Below are 24,516 nucleotides of genomic sequence, written 5' to 3'. Positions count from 1 at the left end.
AAAAAAAAAAAAAAAAAAGGAACATTATATACTTACCTATACCACAAGTAAAGGACCATAGCACTGTAGAACTCCTAGTAGCAGGGGCTTTGAAGATTATGTTTTGAAAGTACAGAACACTGTATTTTTAGGTTATCTCTCTTTCTACATGAGATAAAACATGCAATACTTGTCTTTCTGTGACTGGCTTATTTCACTTAACATGTTCTCCAGTTTCATCCATCTTCTGGAAATGACAGAATTTCCTTTATGGTTGAATCAAATTCCATCATGTATTTACAGCCTCCCCCATTAAGATTACTGGCACATTTAAAGCAAACCATACAGTTATATTTATCACTGGGATCTTGTACATGATATGCTATGTCTTGGTTCTTGGTTTTTCCCCATACTCCTGCCCTCCTTTGACTCCCTTCACCCGTCCCTATTTATAAAGACTTTGTTTCCATTTTTCACATTTTTTCTTTTCCCTTATTTCCTTTCTCTGCCCCTTCCCACTTCCCTTTTAGCCATTTTCTTCCTGTTTCACACTTTCAGTTATACCATTTGAACCTTATTTACACTTTTAGTTTTGCACACAAAAGAAATGTGTATCCATTTAGCTATAAATGTCTCCAGTCTCATTCTTTATGGCTGTACTCCATTTTATAGGAAAACAACGTCTTTATACAGTCTCCAGTTGATGGGTATTTGGGTTGTTTCCAAGTTTTAGCTATTACAAACTGTGCCACTATGGGTGCACATATATCGTTGTGGTATGATTCAATTCTTTTGGAAAGATACCCAGCAGAGGGGTAGCTGGATCAAATGGGACCTCTAGTCCTAGTTCTTTATCTCCATATTGATTTCCACAGTTGATGCACCAGTCTGCACTCCCACCAACAATGGAGAAGGGTTCCTTTATCCCCACAGTCCCACCAGCATCTGTTTTTGGTTGATTTCTTGATAGTATCCATTCTTTCTGGGGTGAGGAGGAATCTCAGTGTTGTTTTCATCTGCATCTCTCAAATGACCAGTGATGTTGAACATTTTTTCTTATATTTATTTGCTGCTTTTACTTCTTTGAGAAATGTCTGTTCATTTCAAATGCCAAATTTTGAATCGGGGTTTGTATGTGGGGGGGCAAGTTTTCTGAGTTCTTTATATATTCTAGATAGTTCTTTGTCTGAGGAGTAGCTAGTAAAAAGTTTTTCCCATATTCTAGGTTGTCTCTTAGCTCTGTTGGTGGTTTCTTGCACTGCAAAAACTTTGTAATACAATGAGATCCCAGTTGATTCTTTGTGCAAGTTCTCGTGCTGCTGAGGATTTGTTCACAAAGTCTTTTCCTATGCCAATGTCTTCAATAGTTCTAATTTATCTTCCAGTAAGTTTGGTGTTTCTGTTTTGATATTGAGATCTTTAATCCACTTGGATTTTAGTTTATTGCATGGTGAAAGATAGAGATCTAGTTTTAATTATTGGCAAGTTGAAAGCCAATTTTTCCAACACCATTTATTAAAGAGGCTATCTTTCCTCCAGTGAGGATGGTTGGCTCCTTTGTCAAAGATGAGGTATATGAGTACGTCTAGTGTTGTTTCTGCATCTTCTAATCTATTCCATTAATTCTTGGGTCTGTTTCTTTGCCAGCACTATGCTGTTTTTATCAGTGGTTTTGTAGTGTAGTTTCAAGTTAGGAATTGTGATACACCCTGCCATGTCTCTGTTGACTAGAGTGGCTTTTGTTATTCTAGGTATCTTCTGGTTCTAAATTAATTTTTGGATTGTTTTCTCAAGATCTGTGAAATATACTTTTGTGATTTCAATTGGGATTGCATTGAATCTGTATAGCCTTTTTGGAAGTATGGCCATTTTCACTAAATTGATTCTTCCTTCCCAGGAGCGAAGGATATCTTTTCATTTTCTTATATCCTCTTCAATCTCTTTTTTTCAGAGTTCTATAGTTTTCAATGTAGAGGTCTTTTGTCTTCGTTAGATTGATTCCTAGGTATTCCATTTTTTTGGATGCTTTTTGAAAAGAATTGTTTCCCTAATTTCTCTCTCAGTGAATCTGCTGTGTACAAAAAGGCTGATTTTTGAGTGTTTACCTTGTATCCAGCTACTCTACTGAATCTGTCACTTAAGTATAGAAGTGTTTTGGCAGAGTTTTTTGGGTCTTCTAATTAAAGAGTATCATATCATCAGCAAATAGTGACAATTTAACTTCTTCCTTTCCTATCTTTATTGCTTTTATTTCTTTCTCTTGTCTAATTGCTGTGGCTAATGTTTCTAGAACTATATTGAACAGAAGTGGTGATAGTGGACATTCTTGTCTTGTTCCTGATTTTAGCATGAAGATTTTCAGTGTTTGACCATTTAGTATGATATTGGCTGTTGGTTTTTCATAGATAGCCTTTATCAGGTTGAGATAAAGACCATCTATTCAATTTTCTGTAGGGTTTTATTATGAATGGGTGTTGAATTTTGTTGAATGCTTTTTCTGCATTTATTGAGATGATCATATGGTTTTTTTGTCCTTGACTCTGTTGATATAGCTTTACATTATTGATTTACATGTTGAACCACCCTTGCATGCCTGGGATAAATCTGACTTGGTCAGCGTGATCTTGATGATCTTCTGTATTGCTTGCCAGCATCATAGTGAGAATTTTTGCATCTATGTTCATTAGGGAGATTGGCTTGTAGTTCTTTTTTGGTTGGGTCTTTCCCTGGTTTTGGAATCAAAGTAACACTTGCTTCCAGGAAGGAATTTGGAAGTATTACTTTCCTTTCAATTTCATTGAAGAGTCATAGTTCTTGTCATAATGTCTTGTAGAATTCATCAGTGAAGCCATCAGGACCTGGGCTTTTCTTTGTTGGTAATGTTTTAATTACATTTTCAATTTCACTGAATGTAATTGAAGTGTTTAGGCTTTTTATATCTTATTTGTTCAACTTTGGAAGTTCATATATATCTAGGAATCTGTCCATTTCTTCTGTAGTTTCCGTTTTGTTAGAGTACAGGTTTTTGAAGTAGGTATTGTTGGTCCTCTGGATTTCTGGTGCATCTGTTGTGACTTCACCGTATTCCTTCCTAATTGCATGAATTTGAGCCTTTTCATTCCTTTTTTTAAATAAGTTTGGCTAAGGTTTTATCAATTTTATTTATTCTTTTGAAAAACCAACTCTTTGATTCATTAATTTTTTTTGTATCATTCACTTAGTCTCCATTGCATTAATTTCTGCTCTGATCTTTATAAGTTCCTCTCTTGTGCAAGCTTTTGGTTTGTCTTGCTCTCCTTTCTCTAGGAGCTTAAGGTTAAGCATTAAGTTATTTATTTGAGCTTGTTGTTTTCCTACTATGGGCATTTATTGCTATAAATTTCCCTTAGACAACCGCCTTCATTGCGTACCACAGATTCCTGTATGTTGTATTGGCATTATCATTTAATTGTAGGAACTTTCTAATTTCTTAATTTCCTCTGTGACTGAATGGTTGTTCAGTGGGGTGCTATTTAATTTCCATGTGTTTTGAAATTCTTGCAGTTTCTTATGCTATTGGTCTCCAGTTTAACTGCACTATGGTCTGATAATATACATGGGATAATTTCAATTAATTTGCGTTTACTTAAGCATGTCCTATGAGCTAGCATGTGGTCTGTTTTGGAGAATGACCCGTGTGCAGCCAAAGAGAATGTATAGTCTGATTTTGTGGGGTGGAACACTCTGTAGCCATCTACTAAGTCCATTTGTTCTAAGACTTGGTTCAGTTGTTATTTCATTGTTGATTTTTTTTTTTTTTTTTTTTTTAAACTGGGGACCTTGTGCTTGCAAGGCAGGTGCGGTGCCACTGAGCCAAATCCCCAGCTCCTCATTGTTGATTTTTTTGTCTAGATGATCTATTTCTGTCAGTGGAGTATTGAGGTCCCCCATTAAATTGTATTGGTGCTTTTTTGTTTTTCATATCCATTAATATGTTTTGTATAGTTGGGGGCATTAGTATTCAGTACACATATATTTATGACTGTCATTTCTTCCTCTTGTCCCTTTTACAAGGATGTAGTGGCCCTCTTTGTCTCTCTTGATTAGCTTTGGTTTGAAATGTACTGTTTGCAAATAAGATAGCTACCCCGGCTTTTGGCTCCTGTGCTGTGTTGGGCCGAAGGGGCGGGTGTACCAGAGGGTCTCTTGCTGCTTCCATGCTTGTCTGTTGCTCTGCACCAAAGAGGCAGGCCCACCAGAGCCTCACAAGCTGCTGCCAGTCTCCTGCGCTATGCTGGGCCCTAAAATTTTTTAAATCCATTCATTTGTTGATGTGTGCCTAGGCTAATTAGATTAACTTGGCTATTGTGAATAGTGTCACAATAAATAAGTTATGCAGGTGTCTCCTTTGTATGATTTCATTTCTTCCAGGAATAAACCCAGGAGAGTTTAGCTAAATCGTATTTCTATTTTTAGTTTTTTGAGGAACTTCCCTACTGTTTTCCACAATTGTGTGTGCAGTGTATTATTTTTATAGTAGCCATTTTGTCTGGGGTGAAACGGGATTTTTTTTTTTTTCTTTTAAACAGGGTCTCACTATGTAGTTGTCTGGTCTTGAGCTGGAAGCGATCCTCTTGCCTCAGCCTCCCAAGCACTAAGATTACAGGCATGCACCAACATGCCCAGCCTCAATGTAGTTTTGGTTTATAGTTCCCTACCAGCTAAAGATGGTGAGCCTTTTTTCTTGTATTCATCATCCATTTGTACTTCTTTTGAGAAATGTCTGTTCCGATCATTTGCCCATTTATTGATTATTTGTTCTTCTCTTGCTAGCTTTTTTGGGTTCTTTATATATTCTGGATAATAATCCTATGACACTGCCTTGAACTATACTCAAAATGGAAGTAAAACGCATGCAAATATATAGATGGTGAGCCTTTTTTCTTGTATTCATCATCCATTTGTACTTCTTTTGAGAAATGTCTGTTCCGATCATTTGCCCATTTATTGATTATTTGTTCTTCTCTTGCTAGCTTTTTTGGGTTCTTTATATATTCTGGATAATAATCCTATGACACTGCCTTGAACTATACTCAAAATGGAAGTAAAACGCATGCAAATATATAAACCCAAATTCACACTACACACTATACTGAACTCAGTCCCTTGCACATTCTAGGCAAGCACTGTACTACTGAGCTATGACCCTGGTCCTGGACTTTATTTTTTAAAGAATTACGCACAGTCTTACTTGTAAATATAAGAATATTAGGACTGTTCCTCTTTGTGGTTGAATACTGAATATTTTTAAAGGTTCTACCAAAAGCCCTTTAATACTTATGAATTCTGAACTGAACTCAGTCCCTTGCACATTCTAGGCAAGCACTGTACTACTGAGCTATGACCCTGGTCCTGGACTTTATTTTTTAAAGAATTACGCACAGTCTTACTTGTAAATATAAGAATATTAGGACTGTTCCTCTTTGTGGTTGAATACTGAATATTTTTAAAGGTTCTACCAAAAGCCCTTTAATACTTTCTAAAATAAATATATTACTTTTTAAAAATTGTAAACATACTGGATTCTTTAAAATAGGCACTGGATAAAAAGACTCCCCCCTACTTTCCCTCTCACTCAGTGGATTCATCCATTAATGTTTTTTTTGGTACCGGAGATCGAACTCAGGTCCCTGTACTTGCAAGGCAGGCAGAGGAACCACTAAGCTAAATCCCCAACCCATCCACTAATAAGCTTAACAGCTAAGTATGTTGCCAAAAGGTCAGGGTCTGGTGTGACCTGGAAGAATTTATCTCCTGACCTCGCTCCTCCCGTCTTGCTTCCTGGCCACCCTGCCAGGAGCAGTTTTCCTTTGGCAGATCCTTCCACTATACCGGTTCTGCCCTGGAGTCCTAATCAAGGCCAGAAAATACGACCCAATATAAGCCTCTCCTCTAAGTTGTCCCTGTCCCTGCCACGAGGAAGGTGACTTCAGACACCCTCTATGATGTGACTACCACTTAACTTCAAAATTTCATTTGACCTTAATATCTAAAAAGTGGAAGGAATTTATCACATTATACATTTAGGAATGTGGCCAAGTCACAGGCAAAGTATATTTTTTCTTCCTGACGATAAACAGGAAATTATTTTTTGTTCCCAGACGATGATTCAACACTGACAGATTTTTTCAAACACTTAACCTTGGTGAGTAGTGTTCCTAATGCAGCCTCCTTTAGTCTCAACTCTTAGATAAAATGTTTCCCTTGTTTTTCAAGAATTAGGACTTACAAAATTATCTAGTTATCAATAAATATAGACAAAGACCTATTGGCATGTATATGCTTTTCATCTCTCCTCTAAATAGGGAATATATAGAGTTAAGGAAAATATGACAAATGTTTCCCTCACAATAATGTACATGGCTAATAATTATGAATAACTTAATGATGCTAATGACAATGTGCATGTATATTTTGAGTTTGCTTCTATTTCACTATGAAGATGAAATTTATTATGAGGATAAAAGGAATAGTGCAGTATTTATGGGTAAGAAATGCAATCATTCAGTATTTTGGTGAGGAAAAAAATGGTAACACTGAAGCGCATGTGTCATGTACAGTAAAGAAATAAAAGCTCTGAGAATATAAGCGCAGATTTTTAAAAAGCCATTTATTTTAAAAAACTGGTTGTCAAATCACATACACGAGCTGATACACAACTACTAAAGTGGCCCTGTAATAGACACCAGTGGGCGTTCACCACACAGTACCTGAAAAATACAGCTAAAAAAGGAGTCTGCTGAGTATTTAATTTTTGATTACTACTGGACTCCTCGTTGAATGGCTTTAAGTTAGCAAATAGGTGAGAGGTAGAGTCCCAAGTGTGACAGCCGATGCCTCAGGGCTCCATTTAAAAACAAAACAAAAACAAAAACCATTTCCCCTCTGCACAAGGGAAGCCTATCCTATTTAATTTTCCTTTGTGAAAACAGAAGCCCAGTTTCTCTTCCCAAATATTTCAGCATTCCTAATCAAAAAGTGTGGTGTTAGATATTATTGTGCTTGTCCAGCTGTTTAATTCTCTTCACCTTCTGATTCTGATTCTAGGAGAAAAGAAAGAGAAGTCAGGTATTTTCCTCCAGTCTCGTTTTTAAAGTAAGATCTTGAGTTTCTAATCATGACTACCTCCAACCTGTCCCAACCCAGGACGCTTCCACTGTTCACTGGGCAAAGCAGTTACGTCGGAGTGCAGACAGCAAACTTGTGTGCGCTTTTGCTGTAAGAGAACTGAACTAAAAAATGCAACCGGCTCATAGAATTTTTGGAGACTGTAACGTTTTATTCCTTCTGTCACCTAAAATAAACTTTCATTCTTGTTTAGATTTGCCCTCATCCATGATTCTTCTCTTACTTTTTAAAACATTAGCTACCTGGTAAAGTGTTACAGAAATCTATATAGTTCCCTAGCATGTGAGCCTAATGTGTTCTGTCCCCTCCTACATCTGCTGGTTTTCCTCACCGTCTTTCATCTGGATGGACAACTGGAGAGTTTCTTTTCTTTATTTTTATAAATATCACCGAGAAATTTCAATTGCTTTGATTTCAGAAAGGAGCACTAAGGTAAAGTATTTGATATGGGAGACACATCAAAAACTTTAGTTTTGGGAAAGCAAGAAAAAGAAATTATGCAGGAGGCAGATAATTGCAAGGATAATGACAAATTGCTGAATGGCCACTGAAGTTATTAAAGGGAATCTTACCTTCTTCTGCATTTTGTAACCACTCAACAAATTTCTTCATCTGGTCAAGAAAAACACTTTTGCCTTTGGCAACATGTGCTTCCTTATACCATTTCAATATTGCTTCTTCGCTCAGAACATCAGCTGAAATTTCAAGTTAAAGAAAAGATGTCAAAATTACCACATAAATGTCATGTTTAAGAACACCTTCAGGTCCAATAATTTAATAAAAATCAATCTCTTTCAATATTAAAAGCTCTACCAGAAAAGAAAGAAATCCATGTCTGAAATGTACTGGAAGAGAGAATCCAATTTCATTTCTAAACAGCACAGTGCTTTATCTTAACAGTTGAAGAAATTCTTTAGTTATGATGACGGGTAACTCACCTGGGACCATATAATGTAAGCCTGTACGTTACTAATGGAACTTAGAAATCCAATTTGCCTAGAGTCAAAGTTCTTTTGTAGTTTTGGAAATGAAACAGCAATTCCAGTAGTGTAGAACACTCATGTCTTGCTAACTTCAACATTCTTGAAGGAGTAACCTCAAATGATTGTTCTTTTAGGAAGATTTTCTTTTTGTAGGGGAAAATGACAAAGGGAAATAAATGCAGAAAGGCTACAATCATGTGGTAAAATCAGGTATAAAGATGATTATGACCACCAGGCATGGTATGCACACTTGTAATCCCAGCCATTAGAAGGCTGAGGCAGGAGGATCACTTTGAGTTCGAGAGGCCAGTCTGAACTACATAAGGACACAGAGATACCCTGTTTAAAAAAAAAAAAAAAAAAAAATCCCGAAAGAAACAAAAATATGAGTGTGACTGATAATCATGATTGCCAACCTGACCGGAGTAAGAGGCGTCAGAAACAACCAGCTAACTACATTAGCTAACTACATTTCTGGGGATCTGGGAGCATTGTGGGGGTGACCTTGGGATAACATCTGGTTGCCAGGTGCGTCCTCGCAGGCACCGTTTGCGCCTCTGAAGCCAGCAACGCATCCACCACACCTCAGTGTTCTGACCGACCAGGGGCTGCATCCTCTGAAAGCGTGAGTAAAAAGAAGCCCTCTTCTTGTAAGCTGTGTACGTTGGGCACTTGGTGCCAGCGATGAGAAGCTGACCAGTCTGAGCTTCCTGGCTAAGTTGCAGGGTGGATACACACGTAGCTAAAAGTTCCCTACATGTGCTACCAGTACACACAAATGTGCCTCTTACCCTCCAATCACCACAAACTTTTCTACTTAATGTTAAGAAAAGGAGGATATAAAAAGAAGAGCCTACACACTCTTCCCAGTGTTCTAATGGGTTATTTTTGGGATATGAGTGGGAAATGATACAGCAATCAGGTGAAAAAGCATTTACTATGGTCCCCCCTGGGGGCTCAACCCATGAGAAATGCTGATAAACCCACGGTTGATAAATCATTCTAATGACATATTTGTGACTAAAAAGAATCTTGACTTGTAGAAACAGTAAAAATGTTTTAATATTATTTTCCTTTAAAATATCACCAATCTTTTTATAACAAAACATAAGTATCTCCCTTTTCTTAAAAAATGACTCTTTAATTAGTTTCAGAAAACTTTTTCTTTTTAAATTTTTACCATCAAATACACTATAACACTACAATTCTCAAAGGAAGGAAATCTGCGTGCATTTACTTATAAGAACTGGACATGCACGAGTTATGACCTGAGGTCCCACAGACTGACTCTTCTTTAGTGTTTTAGCTGCTTCTATTTCCAGTTCTCCAGTCTCCTCTCCAAATAGTGAAAGAAATCTTTAGTGGCCATCAAAGCCCAGTTTTTGGAGAGGGAAGGAGCTTATGGCTTCAGCAAGGGACTAGTTACTGTGCAAGATCACCTTGCAGAGCTTTTTTCAAGGACGACAGACATTTTGTAAGTTCCTTTATACAACTGACAAACCATATTTAAGATATTCGCTATTTACATCAGTCATTCACTTCTAAACTGTTGTGCTCAAAAGACAATTTTGACTGTGCACACATATTCTTGAATTTATAAACTATTCACAAGAATACCATTATTAAAAACAAACAGAAAAAGAATTGAGAGATGTGACAAACACGCAAAAGGAAACTGTACTTTCTTTCCAGGCTTTAATGAATCCGTGTGATGCAGACAGAATGTGGGAAGGCTGCTTCAGTCTGTTTAGTGATATCTAATGCGTGAGGCTTCCTTTGGAAGCTCTGGAGCTCACGCCTGGCTTTTATTGCCCCACAGAGGCTGAAAGAGGCCTTGCATTTACTAAAACATTTGCCATGAAAAGACACTAAATGACAGGTGCTGAGGTTTACATCCCACTGTCCCCCAAAAGCTCCTTGTGCTCTTAGTGAGGGGCTTTTGAAGGGTGACTGGATGAGGGGGCGCCTAGGTTGAACTGAACCCACTTGGGAGGCCGGGTGTGGTCTGAAGAGGGTGTCACTGTGGTTGCGACCCAGAAGGATTCTGTTTCCCTGCTCCTGGGCTTTACTCACTCTGCTTCCCGTCTGCCCTGGGATAAGCAGCAGCTCTCCCAGCCAGGGCCCCTCCACCAGACTGCCCAAGCATGCAAAGACCGAAACTTCTAAAACCTGAGCCAAAATAAAGCTCTCCTCTAAGCTGCAGGTGTCATGTATTTTGTCCCAGCGAGGAAAGAACCTATCAAATGTGTTCCCACCTAAAACCAGATAAACAGTGCAAGGCTGAGTTCCTACAAGCTAACAACCCAATTTAATTATACATACTTGCTTGGAAGACCAAATTTCTAGCACCTGAAAATCAACAATAAAAAGGTACTGAAGCAACTACACAGGACAACCTATAAGGCAAAACATGAACATCAAAAAGTTTAAGTAGAAATTCAACTTTTGTTTAATGAAAAGTCTAACGAAGAAGAGGGACAATTTTTTCCCCCCACTGGAGCAGAGAGGGGAGAAGGGTTAATTAAAATTGGGAGACCACAAAGTATTTGTTTAGATTTCTTTTAATAAGTGCCTATAGGGAATACAGTGAAAGCACAGTAAGAAAAAAAAATTCTATCTTTGCACACAGTTCCTTCAGATTACAATATAGATTTTCCCTTTCTGTCGGGCCAATTTATCCCTAATGTCTGGTGAAATGACTTGGCATCCCTCGAGAGCCTTTTCTTTTCCTTCTCCAAATGAACCTCGACTATAAGTTAGCTAGCTGCCTCTTGCCCTCATCCTGGCACTTCACACACTCTCTGGGGTAGGCTTATTTCAGCAACTAACAGGGGGGACTGCATTTCTTTGCTTTCTCATACATCATGAATTTCAGAAAGCTGGGAATTAGTTTGTTCACCTTGTTTTCAACACTGTTAAGACACGCCATATAGCATACGTTCAATACATGGATATCGGAGAAATACACTAAAGACAAATGGTGTGTGAGTACTTTGAGAATTAATGAGCTTTATAAAATGTTCATTACTTCTAAAACTATGTCACTTAGAACTTAGAAAACTCAGTTTCTTATTAGAGATGTCCCATAAGGACACAAGTAGAAAAATACCCCTAAGAATGCTGGGAGTACCTATTGAGAATGGCATCACTTTTAAGAACAAGAATAAGAAATTCCTTTTAGAAAAATCTGCACAAGGGTCAGAATTTAAGCTAAGTACTGCAAATAAGAAAACCCAGGATAGATAATAACAGTTCTTGAGAACGTGAATTTTATATATAGACCTACTTGCTGGGACTACTGCATTTACCTTCAGGGGGAAAATTATTTTGAAAAGTGAATAATGTGTTGTTTAAAAGTTATCTGTGGAATTTTCTTCCTGCCTTAGAAATATAAAAATGTAGATTTTAATAAAGAAAGTGAACTTTGGCTAAATGACTAATCATCAATTTATTCACTGCTCAAAACATCATTTATAGTTTAATTTACTTTCATTGCTACACTTTATATGTTTTCAAATATTTCAACAATGGCAACAAACAGCACTGAGATACAGAACTGTGGTTAATCATATCCCCAAATTTGTGTTATTTTCAAGTTCTGGAAATGCTGGAGAAGTGTGTTTGCATGCAAGAAAGATAAAAGTGAAAAAGAAGCAATGTTTTCTATAATATTTTTGAAAGCTTGATTTAAAATAAAATGTTCCTTAAAAGGAATCCATACCATTACATAAAAAGGACACTAACACTTATAAAATGTGTCCATGTACACAGAAATAAGTACAATTCTGAATGTGTTGCTACAGCCCCAGAACGTATTGCTTTGGAAGCTCAACACCCTTCAGACCCTGGTCCTGGTCCAGGCCCAGCACGCTCTAAAGCATAAATGCAAATCCTCAGGTCCAACTGTAGTCTCCCTAAATCAGGATCTACAGAATTTGTGTTTTAACAAGTTCTCCAGGTGATGCTAATGTACACCAGAGTTGAAAAAAAGTGCTTTAAAATTCACTTACATCAAGTTTCTTTAGGTGTATAAAGCAGAAAGAGAGCACCCAAATCCCTGTACAAATGTCTGCTTATACAAGTGTTTACTGAACAAAGTCATGTCAAAGTAAAAAGTCGGTTAAAAAAAGAGGTAAACACAGTATAATATGTAATACTCTTAATAATGGCACAGAACAATCAGTCTTCAGGGATTCCATAGAGAAAACATGTAATTCTGCCATTTAGGAAAACAGACTGTAAGTATAAATCTCAAGGAAGATTATGAAATTACCTAGAACATAATATTCAGTCTTAATAATCTCAGTAATATATTTTTAGAATTCTTCTGAAGAAAAAGATTCTTGATTTCATTTCCAAAAATAAGCCATATAAAGTTGATTTTGAGGCTGGGGTTTGTAATCCAAGTACTCTGGGAGGCTGAGGGAGGAAGATGGCAAGTTGAGCCCAGTCCAGGCAAATCAGAAAAATATTCTCAAAATAAGATATAAAAAGGGGGCTGGGCATATAGCCCTGCGAAGGCCTTGATGCAATCTCCAATACTGACCAAAAAAAAAAAAAAAAAAAAAAAAAAAAAAAAAAAAAAAAAAAACCAAAAAAAAACCCAAAAAAACCCAAAGATGTCGCCACCGTTTTGTCTCCTTGGCTTGCTCACACCTGCCACAGACCTTACCAACTTTAACTTTTTTTTTGTACCGCTGAGCTAAATTCCCAGCTCCCAACTTTGCTTTTTAACAAGCTGATCACCCAGCAAATTAATAAATGACCTAAGGAGGAGCCAGTGCCTCTTTCTTTTTACTTCCTGGTACCCACATCACCCTTAGCATTTGGGACTGAAGGACAGGAAATAAAGTAGCTGGTTTTGTTATTTTTTCGGTGGTTGTTATAAGGAGCATGATGGGGAAGAATGGTGGCATTAGTAGACAAAATGAGAAACTTGAAGGATTTTAATAGCTTTAATGCCACCTATGTGTCACTGCCAATAACAAGTGGCTTGTAAATTTTTTTGTTTGTGAATTTTATCTATTAAAGGACAAACAAAGGATTCCTTAAAGGATTCCATAACCCAGATAATAAACAGTTTGCTTTTCTGTAGTGGAGAAATGGACTGCTCTCAAAGCAAATGTACAGCTGCAGCATAGGCCTATCAGTCTTCGGAATGGGGCTAGCTGTTGTCACAGTGGACAGAATGGCTGCTGGCTTGGTGGACCCTGCTTCTCATTCTTGGCTATTGGTATACCATGGGCGGGCGGGCAACATTGCCTGCTAGTATGGTTCTGATGGGTCACTTTAAGATCATTTAATGTGCCCTAGTATTTTTTTTTTTTTTTTTTGGTACCAGGGATCGAACTCAGGACCTTGCATTTGAGAGGCACTCATCAGCACCTCTAAGCTAAATATCTAGCCCCTGGTGTGCCCTAGTTTTAAGACACTGGTATCTAGGACTATATCCATTAAGACTCAATGGTGGCCAACTTCAAATAGGGATTAGCAGCTCTCACATTCTCCTACTGATACAATAATTGTTGCTGAATATTTGAATTCTCTGCAAAAGTAAAACACCACCCAAACACTTGTGAGTAAGGTGTACATTTGAAGAATCTGGATGGGTAATAAGGTCCTGAGTTTGATCCGGCCCAGGAAAAAAAAAAAAGAAAGAAAAGATTTTTACACTCTAAATTCCAAACCTACGCTCAAAATAGACAAGTTTCCAAGTACATCAAAGGGAATAGATATTTAATTGGCATTACTTTATACTTTAATTCTTCTTATATGTCATTTATGTTTATAAAAACTTCTAAGGAGGATTTTGGGACCTTACGCTTGCGAGGCAGGTGGTAGAACCACTGAGCTAAATCCCAGCCCTCTAATGAGGATTTTATAATGTTCAAAATGTATTTCTTAAGTGTCCTTTTTCTCTCTCATGGAAGTATATAAATGTAGACCACAGAATATTGCAGGATCTTTTTTTTTAATGTAGGTAGAGAGACAGATCAGTTGAAACCTTTAGCATTCATTTTTAGTGCCAGTTGTCATGACAACCTAAACCTTATAAATGCAATGAAAAGGCAGTAAATGTGAAAACCTAAAAATAGCCATTTCTTTGGAAAATAAGAGAATGCCTGGGCCAAATGACTAAAATGCCAAGTGAAAAGGCTAATTATTTCAGCAATTTTCAAGTCAGCTTTATGGCACCTGAAAGGGTCTGAACACTATATATATATATATATAGTATTTTGATAATCATTGTTATTAAAGCTAATTGTTACAATTTAAAAGCAGACTCAATTATCTCATATAATTACATTCTTTCATCATCCCAGAAACAATAACCAGTTCATCATAAGTATTCTGGCAACTTTTAGCAGTGAGAAATGCCCAGCACCTAAACAGGATGGTTCCTGAGGCGATGTATATGGCACATGGACTCCATGGTAAGACAGCCTCACTGAGATGTCCACAGATTAGCTGTCCCCTCATAAACAGAACCCTGTGATCGCTACCTAACCCCTGCTCTGCCCTCAAAGGGCTTCAACAAAACAAGAAACAGTACTGAACAACATGGATGGTTGGTTACCTTTGTAAAAGAGAACCACGATCTTCTGAAAGGCTTTCATGAAGTGGATGTTGTCGTAACAGTACTCCTGGACCTTCTGGAGGAGGATCAGCTCTGACTGGCCTTGGGAACTGAACACGGCCAGCAGGGGAGCATATTGCTAGAACAGAAGTGGACAGTAAACCCCGTTACTCCAGTGGGAGCTGTGGTGCCAACACTGCTGCAATTGGAAGGTTTGCTTGGAAAACACTAAGTTCTAGAATCATCATACCGTGTTCAATCAAAATGAACTGCTTTATCCCAGTGGATTCATCTCACTGTATCCACTAAAAGAGATATACCATGAAGTTCTCCTTTACTAAAGACAGCTGCTGTGCCTCTTGTGTGGAACGTGCTATGTGCTACCTATTTACAGTCAGTGCCCCGGAAGAGCTGGATTCACCTTCCAAGTACCCCAGACTCCGCCCTGGCCACCTGTCCCTATTGTTCCCTTTACCTCAAATGTCCCAGGCTTTCTCTCACTGATGTGTAGCCATTGTTTTCTTCAAGACCTACTCAGTTCAACACCTACTTCTTCCGAGGAGCTTCCCTGAGTAGGGCAGCCTGCAGAACTGTCTTCTTTGTTCTCATAAATACTGAGTGTCACTTTCTATGACATTGATCATAACCGCTCAGTTCAAGTGTAAACGCAGGAGGCAAGATCTAAGTCTTATACTTGTAATACATTTTTACAGTGAGAAAACAATACCAGCAAAACTCTGTATCAATGCACAGAAATACAGAACTGATGTACAGAAATTAGCTGATTTCTTTGAACAATCAGATACTCAACCAATTCTATTATCAATTTATCAGTTTCTGATAAATTTTTGGAAATTATGGAACAGAAAGAAAACCAATCATTTAGGTCCTATTTCTCTGTAACATGTGCACATCATATATGATGAGTCTGCGGATTTTTCTGGTATTATTATTATTATTCTCATTATTTTTTGGTACCGGGGATCGAACTTAGGACCTTGAGCTTACAAGGCAGGTGGTGGAACCACTGAGCTAAACCCCTGGCCCTTCTGGTATTATTTTTACTAAAATCTCATTCTGAGATACTTCACATGTTCTTACATCAGGAGCATATCACGCAGCAGCAGTCTGAAAAGGAGAAAAAGTAGGCTGCATATACTTAGCGTGATTCTGGGAAAATCACAGGTGGAGCCTAATTGCTGTACCCCAGCTTTGTCTGTATATTTTTTGAGACTGGTTCTAAGTTGCCCGGGCTGGCCTTGGATTTGTGCTCCTCCTGCCTCAGCTTCCCCACTGCACTCTTTCATGCTGGAGAGACACAATGGCCCACAATGGGGACAGTTCCTTAGTAGGCTTTTACCTTCAGGTGCTTAAGAGCTTGCTCTGCAACAAGTTCTTCCTTCTTGTTCCACTCCACCGCGTTCATCACACAGGTCCACAGGAGTCCAATCACGGCGGTTTCAGGGAGATCGTTCCTCTTCATTTCTTCTTTGACATAAAGCACCACCTGCATTTAATGGAAAAAGGGTCAGAAAGCAAGAGGAGCCCGAGCTCCCTACTCACTGCCCTGCCTGGTCAGCAAGAGGTTTGAGGTAGTTTAAGCAATGTTCTCTCCACTTCCTTCTTCATATTGTCAGAATACAAGAGGAAAGAAAAAGCATAATTTGTTCTTAAAGCATATTTACTTTTACTCCAAAAACTAATAGGTTTATATCTGGCTAGCATGGGCTAAGAGGACTTTTGTCCTCTTTATTTTACATGGTGCAATCCCTTTGGGGTAGTGTAAGGACATGAGACGGTTTGACTCACTTGGGTTTCAAGAAGGCAAAAAGAGCTGTGGATTTTTATCTCAACTTTAAATTGGGGGTGGTGGTGGTGGTATGAGGATTATACCCAGGGCCATCACAATGACCCACACTCCTACCTCTTAAGACAGATCTTAAGTTGCTAAATTGACCAGACTGGGCTCAAACTTGTGATCCTCCTCAGGGCCTCAGCCTCCCAGAGTACTGGGATTATAGGTACACATCAACATGCCTGGCTGATTTTGAACTTGTTTGATTTATACAAGTCCATTCTCCACAATTTATTCAATGATTACCTTTGTGGATTCCTATGTCTCATTCTCAGTGAAAAATTAATTTGTACACAAATTATAAATACAAAGACATTTCTTTATTTGATACATTGTCTTAGCTATATTTTTCATTGTTGGGACAAAATACCCAAGTCCCATGAGTTAAAGGAGGAGAGGTTTATTTAGTCCACATTTGGTAGAGGTTTCAGTCCATAGTGGTCTGGCTCTGAGGCAGAGCAGCATGGTAGAGGGGTCTCACAGAGGAGGAACGGTCCATAGCATGGCAGGCAGAAGACAGCAAGCAGCAGCCCGTCTTTCCCATTCAGGTCACCCGGCCTTTGGGTGGTGCCACCAGAACTGTGCTAATTCCAATCAGTGTACTAATTTAGTACCACACACACTTAATCCACGTATCACAATTTCTAGATCCAGAGAGCTCTGAAAAGCCCCACCTATAAGTGCATGAGGCCCTGGGGGGGACATCTACACAGAAGAGTAACACTCATCACTCATCGATTCAGAAACACCCAGCAGGTTTCTTTTGGCCTTTGAATTATGCATAAATGTGTAGATTTATTCTCAAGTTTACCAGTATGGAATTTAAGTCTGCCTAACAATGTATTTTATATTATATTTATTTAGATTGAGGTTAGGGCCTTAGGAGTAAAAACCATAATTTATCGTAAGCATTATTTTACAAGTAGCTTAACTTTTGTTTTCCTGTTGATTTTTTAAAACATCTTTTAAACAAATTTGTTTATTAGCACATGTGCACACTACATGATCTTTACATACGTGGGGGGAGCTGGCACACAGACACAGCACTTCTTAATTCCTATTTCATACACCCTGCCCATTTCTTTAGTCCCTTTTCCTTTGCACATGTTTGCGGTTCACATTTACATTGTACAGAGTTGGTACATGCACCTAACACATCCTAATTCCCTTTTCAGCCCTTATCCGTTCCCTCCCTCCCCTCCCTTCATTTCTTAATCTACTCTCCTTGGAGAAGAATCTGTCTCCCTACTTCCTGTTATCTATTATTTTGTTCTTTATTTTTACTCTGGGTTCCTCTTATAAGAGAAACCACGTGGTATTGAAGCTTGCCTATCTTATTTATTTTACTTAACATTATGGTCTCCAGGTGCATCCATTTTCCTACAAATGATTCATTCACCTTTATGGCAGAGGAGTGCCCCACTCCCCAAAGGCTTCTTGTGTTCAGAAGTGGGACTCTTGGAAGGTGACTGGATCAGGAGGCTGCTATACTATCAGTGGATGCAACCAATAATGAGTTCAATGGCTGCGTGCTGTTAGGCCGTGGGGCCTGGCTGGAGGTTTGGCCATGACCTCAAAGGCTGTACCTCCCTTCTCTCTGCGTTTCCTGGCCATCACGGGTTGAGACCTTTTCCCCCATAGGTGCCCCCAGCCATCCTGTTTCTGCCTTGGAGCCAGCAACCATGGGCTGAAACTCTGAGCTGAAATAAGCCTCCCCTCCTTTAAGTTGTGGGTGTTGGGTATTGTTTCCATTGGTGAGAAAGTGAGTAAGACACTTCCCTTTCCTCTGTGAGGGAAGAGACACTGCTTTGGCTTCTGGCCTGGATCACAGAATAGCAGCAGTGGCTGGGCAATCCCAGTCTCTGAGCTGCCTGGGGGAACTGCAAACCAGGGTGACGTCCTAGCATCTCAAAGCATCATGATGGGTTTTGGTTTTGCTTCATTTCCCATGAAAAGTCATGTACAAGTTCTAGCTTGAAGAAAATTATCGAGTGTACTGCTGACCTCAGAGCTAAGGGACCTGCTTCAACACTTCCATGTGCTGATGTTATCAATTTGAAATTTTCCAGCCCTCAACTATGGTAGGAGCCTTGCAGAGCTCAGAGCAATGACGACAAACCATTTAGAGATAAATACCCAAACTGCAACCTAAAACCCATGATTTATTGCAAACTGCCGACACTGCAATTAAACCTGAATACTGAGGTTTTAGTTTAGGAAAAAAAAAACAAACAAACAAACAAAAAAAACCTGTTATCCGGCTGTTGTTGGCTGCTGGGGCAACCTGGCTGCTTTGCTGACAGTTTGTGTGCCTGCTCTGGCACGAGTACCACAGGTTTGCAACCACTGGTTTAAAGTACGGCAAGGGGTGGGACGATGGGAAGGTCAGGGATTTGGGAGCAAGCAGCAAAGGAAAAAGACTTCTTTACTGACTTTTGGGTTGTCCTAAAAAAGTTCTTTTCAAAAGTTTCAATGTGAAGTTATCTCAAGTACTTCAAAAAGATACAGTCATAGCCAAAGAACTAAGGCTTCACAAAGTATGCCTATATAGTTATGTAAATCCCAGGGGCTGGGAGTATAGCTCGGGGGAGTGGGCTTGCTTCCTAGGCAAGCCCTGGGTTTCATCCCCAGTGATGCTCAAAATGCGCTGTACTGATTGCAAAAATGAATAAAATGCTTACTCTGATCATACATTCTAAAACAAAATAGAAAAATATCGTATTACTGTATATTCTGATGGCAGACAGTCAAATCTATTTACCAGGTGAAATATTTTAAATTAAGTCATTTTAATTTCTGGTCACCCTACAGTGTAATAAAATGGAGGGTTCCGAGTCAGCACTTTGAGCTAATTCAAATGGCAGGAACGAGAGGACGCAGTTCATAGCAAAGAGGTAAGCGCACTCCGTAAGCCTGCGCTACGTAACCTGCACACAGAATTCCTTCCATCCACTCTTCCCCATTGCTGGGGTCACACCCAGGCCTCACGGGTGCTGCCCAGCACTCTACCACTGTGCAAGACGCCAGCTTTTGTCTGTGGCTGCCCGGTCTCCCACCTCCTTGATCGGGCATTCCTGGGACAGCCGCTCTTGGAGCTCCTTCTGCAGCTCCTTTCTGGTGCCCAGGGACTGCTGGACGCGGAGGAAGTCGGAGAGCTCCTTGAGCCCCGCGTCGGTGAAGTACTTAGCAAAGTGATCCACACTCTGCCTGTTAACGGGAAAGAGCTCCTGGAAGAGGAAGGGAAGAGGCTGTTACACAAGGAGCTTTTCCAATTTCAGCAAGCATAAAGGGCAAAATTTTCATATCATAATACCGCCGAAGATATATTTGGAAGAGCAGAAACAAGAAGTGGTTTGCAAAACAAATCGCTAGGATATTTATTGCACCAAGCAACTTCTAAAGTGAAGCAATGTTTCAAAGAGAGAATGTTAAGCTACTTAGATAAACTGGATTCACTCATTTGGAGCGCTTAGTCCTTTTATTCCTTTCCTTTAATCAATGGGGGTTTGTGAACACAGAACAACGCCAAATTATATACAAGTAAGATAACTTCAAATAGTATTTGAGTTGTTTTAAATTAAGAAAAATTGAAATCATTACTTATTTACTGTTTTCTTCACTATGAGCTGACAGACAAAAGTCAATTTTAGTAATGCTGAAATGACTGTGGATAATACTAGAAAACAACATGATTCTCCTCTTAAGGACCTTTACTGTCATTTTGAGAAAATGCTGCTATTATTCTAAAATACTAGCTCAGGAGCAAAAGAGAATTTTGTCATTATCTGTTAGTGATGGCGGTCCTCAAACTCGCAGTGAGATTGAATCTAAACTTACCCTACCAATTTCTCATAATTCAGATGTAATTCTTTTTTTCAAAAAAGAGCAATATACCATAGCTGCTTTCATATTTTCACATTTCATTCTATCCTACACAGCTTGGCAGAATCTCAGCAACGTTTAGTCATGATCTAATCCTGTATGAGTTCAACACCCAACTATGAAATGAAGAAAATTTTCAAAGTTCTCACATTTTCAAATTCCTAAAAAAGATTCAAACTTTATATTGGTTAGATTTGCATATATATAGCCAAAGGCTATGCAGCTCAGTGGAGAGATCTGTAATGGGTTTGCCACCAGGTATAGGAACAATGCCAGAGGGCTTCTTTGCCAGGACTTAAATTACACCATTCCCTATATTATTGTCCTACAATTGTCCTCGAGGCTTGTGTTTCAAAATGTCAGAACAGAGATGGCGGGAACAGCTATCAAATACAGTACACATTTCTGTTAAAGCAAATATTTCATAGACCATAGACTGAAATTTCATCACTAATATTTTCACTATCACTCAAGAGCTTCCAAATATAGGGGAGGGAAAAAATTTAATTTCATGGAGTTTCTTCTATGAATCAAAAAGGCTTGGTACTTTCAAATTTTTCTACATGATAAGTTCAGCCTCAGCGAAGCTTAGCTGCTTGACCCAGTTAATACATCTAGAAATATTTAAGGACAGAGCAACTGGCACCAGAGGCAATGCTTATTTCACTCCTCGGTCTGGAGCTCAATATTCTGTTCAGGAAGAATGTGACTGCAAAGTGTGATCTAAAGTTAGGCTCAGCACAATATGCCACCTGACATATTACTCATAGTTTACGAAATACATGCAAAGTGCTCATGAATGCTATGTAACATCCTGAAAATTATTATTCAGATTAAACTGAGGCAAAGCCAGTCTAAATCAGACTGTCATTCTGTGGCTTGGAACAAGGTTTGTATTTGTTGGAAAAGCCTATTTTGTTTTCAGTTCTTTTGTTTTGTTCTGAAGTACTAGGCACTGAACCCAAGGCCTCACCTATGTTAGGTAAGCATTCTACTACTGAGCCACATCCCCAGCTCTTTAAAAATTTTTATTTTAAGGCAGGGTCTCACTCAGTTGCTCAGGGTGGCTTTAAACTTGTGATCTTCCTTCCTCAGCATCTTGAGGAGCTGGGATTACAAGGGGTGTGCCAGCACACCTGGCAACAGAAACGTTCCTGTGGTATAAAGCTATCCTCTCACTTCCAGATTAAGGTCTCCCTGTGCTGCTGCCCTTGCTCCTGATTCTATTCCAATAAAAAAACCACATGACTAAGAATCTAAAGCACATTATGCACACGTTTTGCAAAGAGAACTTCCAAAGCTTCTGTGTCACTTGCAGTAAAGTCAGTGCCCAGATGACATGGGCTAGCTCCTTCTCTGAGCTGAGCTACACTCTGGCTGTCTTGAGGCTCATATGCTTTTCTTCTCTTTATAGTTCACACTCCCTCACCTTCTTTAAGTCTTTGAACAAATGTCGCTTTATCACACAGGTCTTCCCTGGTCCCCACAAACTGCTTCCCCTATTCTATTATGCTTTAGCTTTTCCCGACATCATTTCTGCCGTCATTTATCACACTTGCCTATTTGGTTCACTGCTCGGTCTCCCGAGTAGAATATTCGCCCATAAGGAAGGGTGCTTGTTTGCTTCCTGTCAGTATCCCTAGTTCCAGAAATATTCTAGCACATAATATAACCAAAATTTACTTATTCAATAAAGGACGACAGCAACTTCAATTTCTTAATCACTGTTCTCTTTTTTAGTAACGGGGGAGATTTTTTCACTCTCACTTTCCTCTTAATTGTAAATTTTTCTTCTATGCTACATTAGTATTTTGATAAGATCTGATAACATGCTATTTTTCTGAAGTGTAGTAGCTCAGAATTAAAGAGAATTGTATGTCTGCATGAAACAAACCTTTCCTCCGTAAGGATGGAACCGATGCCCTAGTTCCTCGTTCATGTGCTCAGTCAACTTACATCTGCAGGCACAGTCCAGGGCCCTGACTTTGCCCAGCTGGTAGAACTACCACGTATGCGCCTCACCCCCAAAATACATGACCATGCAGACATTCCTTCTTGCTGCAATGGGCCAGTGGATTGAATTTTCCTACCCTGTTGCCAGTGACTTCCTTTTGCCTAGATACAAGGGTGGATCTGGGCGCACTTGAGAGGCTCAGGTCAGCCTGTGTTCCTGTCCACTGCCCTGAGCACAGGATGCCCCAGATGGGAGCTGCTTCTTCAGTCTGAGCCCTAGAATGATGACATATGGAACCCAGCCAAGCCTAACTAAGATCCTTGGGCAAGTCAGACTCCTGGACAAAAAATATGTTCAGTTTATTTTTCATAACTTTTGCTTCTATTTATAAGGATCTGCTCTAAATCTACCATAAAGTGGACTCTTGCTTTCTTTCCTGGTGGTACTGGGGATTAAAACCCAGGACCTCACACATGCCAACCAAGAGCTCTACCATGGAGCTACATCCTGGGGACCCTTCGTGTTCTGTAATAGAATCACAGGTTCTAGGATCACGCCTGGCACACAGCATGCACTCAATAAAAATATGCTAGATGAAAATTATTGCTGCTAGCAGAAATTAATTAGAAACTAGGCTAAAAATTTCTTCCTCATCCTGATGTAAAGACAAACTTCATGAGACAAAGGAATTTTAAATGTTTAAAAATACAAAGCCGCGGGGCTGGAGATTTAGCTCAGTGGTTCCAGCGCCTGCCTCACAAGCACAAAGACCCAGGTTGATCTCTGGTACCAAAAACAAAACAAAACAAAACAAAACAAAAAACAAAGCCGGGTGGGGTGGTGCATGCCTATAATCCCAGCACTCTGGGAAACTGAGGCAGGAGGATCGCTGGGAGTTTGACACCAGCCTGGGCTACATAGTGAGTTCTAAATCAGTCTCAACTACACAGTGAGTCCCTGTCTCAGAAAACCCCCCAAAAGATTAAAAGTACAAGTATTTATAGTTATCATTATTTTCAGCTTCTCTTGAGAAGAAGAGAGTTCTGAAACTACTCATTGGATTGGCACCCTTCCACACTGAAACATACTGGAAGAGAAAAGCAGACAACAGACTAATGAAGAGAAAATGGCAGGGACATCTTAATTCTAGACTCAGAATTGCAAAAGCAATTCCACTGAGAGGAACTTTTGTCATCTGCACAGCCGTTGCTTCTAGCAGAAATTGCAGAGTGAAGGAAGAAAGTATAAAAACAAAATAATTGTCTTGACTTTCTTTAAAAAATACAAAGATGGGGCTGGGGATTTAGCTCAGCGGTTCGGTGGCCTGCCTTGCAAGCGCAAGGACCCGAGTTCAATCCCGGTACCAAAAAAAATATAAGTAAATAGCTGTGATCATGAAAGTTTCAAATTAACTATAATATTTCCAATCTTGTTTAGAGTCTGATTTTACTAACTATTTAATACGTTTGAGATCAGTGTAGTCTCATGCCTGCCAAGACATTACAAGTATCTCACTTGGTGGGACTGATAGAATTTCCCCCTTCTCAGTGCTGGGAAGCATACCCAAGGCCTTGTATGTTAGGGAATTAAAAAAAAAAAAAATCACATTAAAGCACTGGATTTCCATAAAGTTATTGGTTACCAAAGAAAGTTTTAATTCTGAGAAAATGTTAGCATCCTATAGTAACCAACTTTCCGATCTGAAAGTCTTTCCATTTCCTATGATCCCTTAAATTTATCAGGCCCTTTATTTACCAAAGATGAAAATGGAATTATTTTCTTTTGGCCAAGTTTGTAGAATGAAAAGAAATGCTTTCCCAATTCAGCACCAGCTTGGGATTCTAGTTTTGTATTACGCTATTGGAATTGCCAAAGCCCTTGCAGAAGAATTGTGCTTAACAACCTTTCCCCACTTTCTTTTTTTTTTAAACGTGAAAACACTTACAAGCAGCCTCTTGTCCAAGTTGGCTTTTCTCAAGGAAGAGGTAACAGAGTTGGCATCTTTTTCTGCCATCCAGGCTTTAAAAAGCTTGACAGCAAATGAAGCTGCAATGCCTGTTTAAAAAAAAAAAAAAAAAAAAAAAAAAAAATCATTCCTTGAAAAAACAAAACCAACATT

The 24,516-nt window shown here is 39.1% G+C and overlaps 1 protein-coding gene across 1 annotated transcript in view; it reads right to left on the bottom strand.

Moving 5' to 3' along the window:
• Positions 1-6,601: 6,601 nt before the first annotated feature.
• Bzw2 (basic leucine zipper and W2 domains 2) overlaps positions 6,602-24,516 on the bottom strand; it is a 58,680-nt gene continuing 40,765 nt past the window's right edge. The window contains exons 7-12 of the mRNA XM_010643337.3: positions 24,343-24,452; positions 19,618-19,788; positions 16,067-16,213; positions 14,707-14,845; positions 7,719-7,841; positions 6,602-7,061 (exon numbers count right to left, since the gene is read on the bottom strand). Of these exons, the coding sequence (XP_010641639.1) occupies positions 7,033-7,061; positions 7,719-7,841; positions 14,707-14,845; positions 16,067-16,213; positions 19,618-19,788; positions 24,343-24,452 (719 nt within the window). The 3' untranslated portion in view covers positions 6,602-7,032. The remainder of the gene's footprint in view (positions 7,062-7,718; positions 7,842-14,706; positions 14,846-16,066; positions 16,214-19,617; positions 19,789-24,342; positions 24,453-24,516) is intronic.

The sequence above is a fragment of the Fukomys damarensis genome, unplaced genomic scaffold (genome assembly GCF_012274545.1).
Source record: "Fukomys damarensis isolate Sample0158 unplaced genomic scaffold, DMR_v1.0_HiC HiC_scaffold_4, whole genome shotgun sequence".
NCBI lineage: Eukaryota > Metazoa > Chordata > Mammalia > Rodentia > Bathyergidae > Fukomys > Fukomys damarensis.
The sequence above is the reverse complement of the archived record's forward strand: the minus strand, read 5'-3'. Positions and strand labels throughout refer to the sequence as shown.